At 44.9% G+C, this 2,648-nt stretch overlaps 1 protein-coding gene across 1 annotated transcript; it reads left to right on the top strand.

Annotated features, from left to right (window-relative positions):
* The first annotated feature begins 1,379 nt into the window (after window positions 1–1,379).
* LOC4816360 (protein phosphatase inhibitor 2-like) lies at window positions 1,380–2,380 on the top strand. The gene has a single exon (XM_001355847.3). The coding sequence runs from the start codon at window positions 1,496–1,498 to the stop codon at window positions 2,282–2,284; it is 789 nt and encodes a 262-aa protein (XP_001355883.2). The 5' UTR covers window positions 1,380–1,495; the 3' UTR covers window positions 2,285–2,380.
* The last annotated feature ends 268 nt before the right edge of the window (window positions 2,381–2,648 follow it).

Raw genomic sequence — 2,648 nt, forward strand, 5'->3', positions numbered from 1 at the left:
CAAAAATTAACAAATTAAAAAAAGTATAAAAACAAAACAAAAATATATAATAAATAAGTAAAATAAATGAACACAAATAAATAAATGAAAACAAAAACCAAAATATTCACATTTAAATTGATAATCAAATAAATCAATCAAGCTAAAATAATAAAAATAAACAATAAAATAATAAAAAATACAAAAATATTAATACAAATAAATTTAAAAAAAGACAACAAAATAGTTACATATAAATTCATAATAAAACAAAATCAATAAAGTCTAAGAACATTTTTAGTATTTTAAAATATATATATTTAATAATTTAATAAATCAATAATTTTGTGACTAGTGGTTTGAATATAAGTAATTCTTGTAGCACTAGGAGACATTATTCCCTTTATTAATTTGCTGCAAAAATGGGGACTAAAAGTTAACCCCTCATAAATATTTAAAAAACATGCAAAACTTCCTTTTGCTACTTCCAAAAAACTTTACAAAGATTGTTCATTCCCTAACCAACAAACACTTTTGGGTATCGTCTTTATGAAAAAATCCTTTGGTCATTTATAGAAATATTTTGCAAAAGTTATCTACCGCTTTTAGCAGTGCAAAGGGGGGGCAGGGGGGTGGCTCGCTTGAACGGTCTGCGGCAAAAGGCTTGTTTATTTGCTGACAAAATTGTGAAATAATGTGCTGCAATCAATTCGCAATACATGCACTCTGACCCCGCACCCGCCCGCCCCAGTGAGGCGCGGCAACGTTTGTGGAAATGGCAGGCGGGAGGGGGGAGGGGGAGGGTGAAAAAATTGTGTGCAGTGAAGTGTTTTGAAGTGGCAGCTGCCACAGAACGAACTCCAACTGCAACTGCAACGGCAGGCAGCTCCCAGCTCCCAGTGGCCCACTCTGGCGCTCTTTTCCACTGTCAGAGGTAGCATGTTTCTGATGAATATGTTTACATCAATAACAAAAACTCCGGTTCAGAGCATCAATAATGAAGCGTTGCTCTGACTCCACTCGACTCCGATTGGATCTACTGTGCCATCCCCAGCCAGGGACACGTCAAAATGAGTTTACTTTGTGGCCGGTAGTCGGTCTGATGAGCTCATCGAGTATCGAAGCATCGAGAATGGAGTACAGAGCACACACTAGACGGAGTGCTTGACATCCTGCAGCCAAACAGCAAGGATTATTGAGGGAACTGCAATAAAGGAGTGCCGAGTACTGGGTAATTTGAAAGTGATTCTGATTCAAGGGAGGGAAGGGAATCGGTTTCTAATTTATGAAATGTATTCCCATGAGGAACTGTTAATCGAAACTCTGAAAATACTCGAAAAATGTAAAACAAACAAAATGGGGAAGAAAGGAAGCCACGGCTTCTCCAATCACCTTTCAGTAGTCAACACAAAAAACAAACAGTCTCACAATAGGACTCGCATCGAAACGTTATAGAATATCTGAAACACACAATTTATTTTACAAACGGAAAAAATTTCTCCACAGAATATTAAAAATGAATCCTGAGGACGTGAAGGGTATTTTGAAGGTCGGCAGCGGCGGGGCCGCCAGCCAGCCGCCGGCAGCGGGCCAGAAGACGGCCAAGTTCGATGAGCTAAATGTGCTGGAGACCTTCCATCCGGAGGGCAAGACCTACGGACACATGGTCATTGACGAGCCGAAGACCCCGTTCGTGTTTGAGAGCGACCTGCCCAAGGAACTGGACACCGCTGAACTGATAGAGAAGCTGCGCCGCACCTCGCTGCTGACGACGCCCTGCTTTGGCATGGACCAGGACTCCGATGACTCGTCGGACGATGAGGAGTTCCCCGAGACCGTGGAGGAGAAGGTGCGCCGCCTGGAGTTCGAGCGCCGCCGCAAGCTGCACTACAGGGAGTTCTTCTCGGTGCCGCTGGCCCGTCGCCTGATTGCCGAGGAGTTCGGCGACATGTCCGACTCGGAGCACAGCTACAAGTCCGAGACGAGTGCTTGCGTGCCCGAGACTTGCCCGAAGGACACGTACGACACCATGATGGGGGAAGACGACCAGGCTCGCACTTCGCACTCGTTGGCCGACGCCGGATCCGAGGACGGCGGGTATTTCATCGAGCCAGAGCCGGGCTTTGATCCCAGCCATCCGTGCTACCAGAAGTTGATGGCCGAAATCAAGCGTCCAGCCAACGCCGAGGCCGACAAGGCTCTCGATACTGCCTCGCACGGCAAGCCTGTCCGTGTGCCAGATCCCTCGTCCGAGACCGATCTCAGCGCCGAACTGAAGAAGAGCCAATCGGGCAGCACAATATAAAGAGAGGTTCAAGATGTTTGCGCCTTTTCGCTTGATTTGTTAAAATTCTCATGTTATTTACACAAATTAATCAGCAGCTCATAAAATCTATTGTAAGTTCGGGTTTTATTTATGAAAGAGGGAACATTTTGGAGGCCAAGAACCCATGACAGGTGCTCCCCTCCCGAAGACATTGTCAACCCATCAATGGAAAGGTCCTTCGCCCCGAATCCACCCTCAAATAAGCGGCTTAAGCCCATACCTTTGGGGCGGGCTAATTGTTGTGATGCTGATATGATTGGACCTCCAGTGGCACTCTCTTCCTGTCCAACTTCGTTTGGCTGGTGGAATATTTAATTACGCCTTGACCTGCCTGTAATTACCA

The sequence above is a fragment of the Drosophila pseudoobscura genome, chromosome 4, assembly GCF_009870125.1.
Source record: "Drosophila pseudoobscura strain MV-25-SWS-2005 chromosome 4, UCI_Dpse_MV25, whole genome shotgun sequence".
Lineage (NCBI taxonomy): Eukaryota > Metazoa > Arthropoda > Insecta > Diptera > Drosophilidae > Drosophila > Drosophila pseudoobscura.

Coding starts and splice junctions, on each gene's coding strand:
- LOC4816360 (XM_001355847.3), top strand. CDS start 1,496: ATGAATCCTGAGGACGTGAAGGGTATTTTGAAGGTCGGCAGCGGCGGG.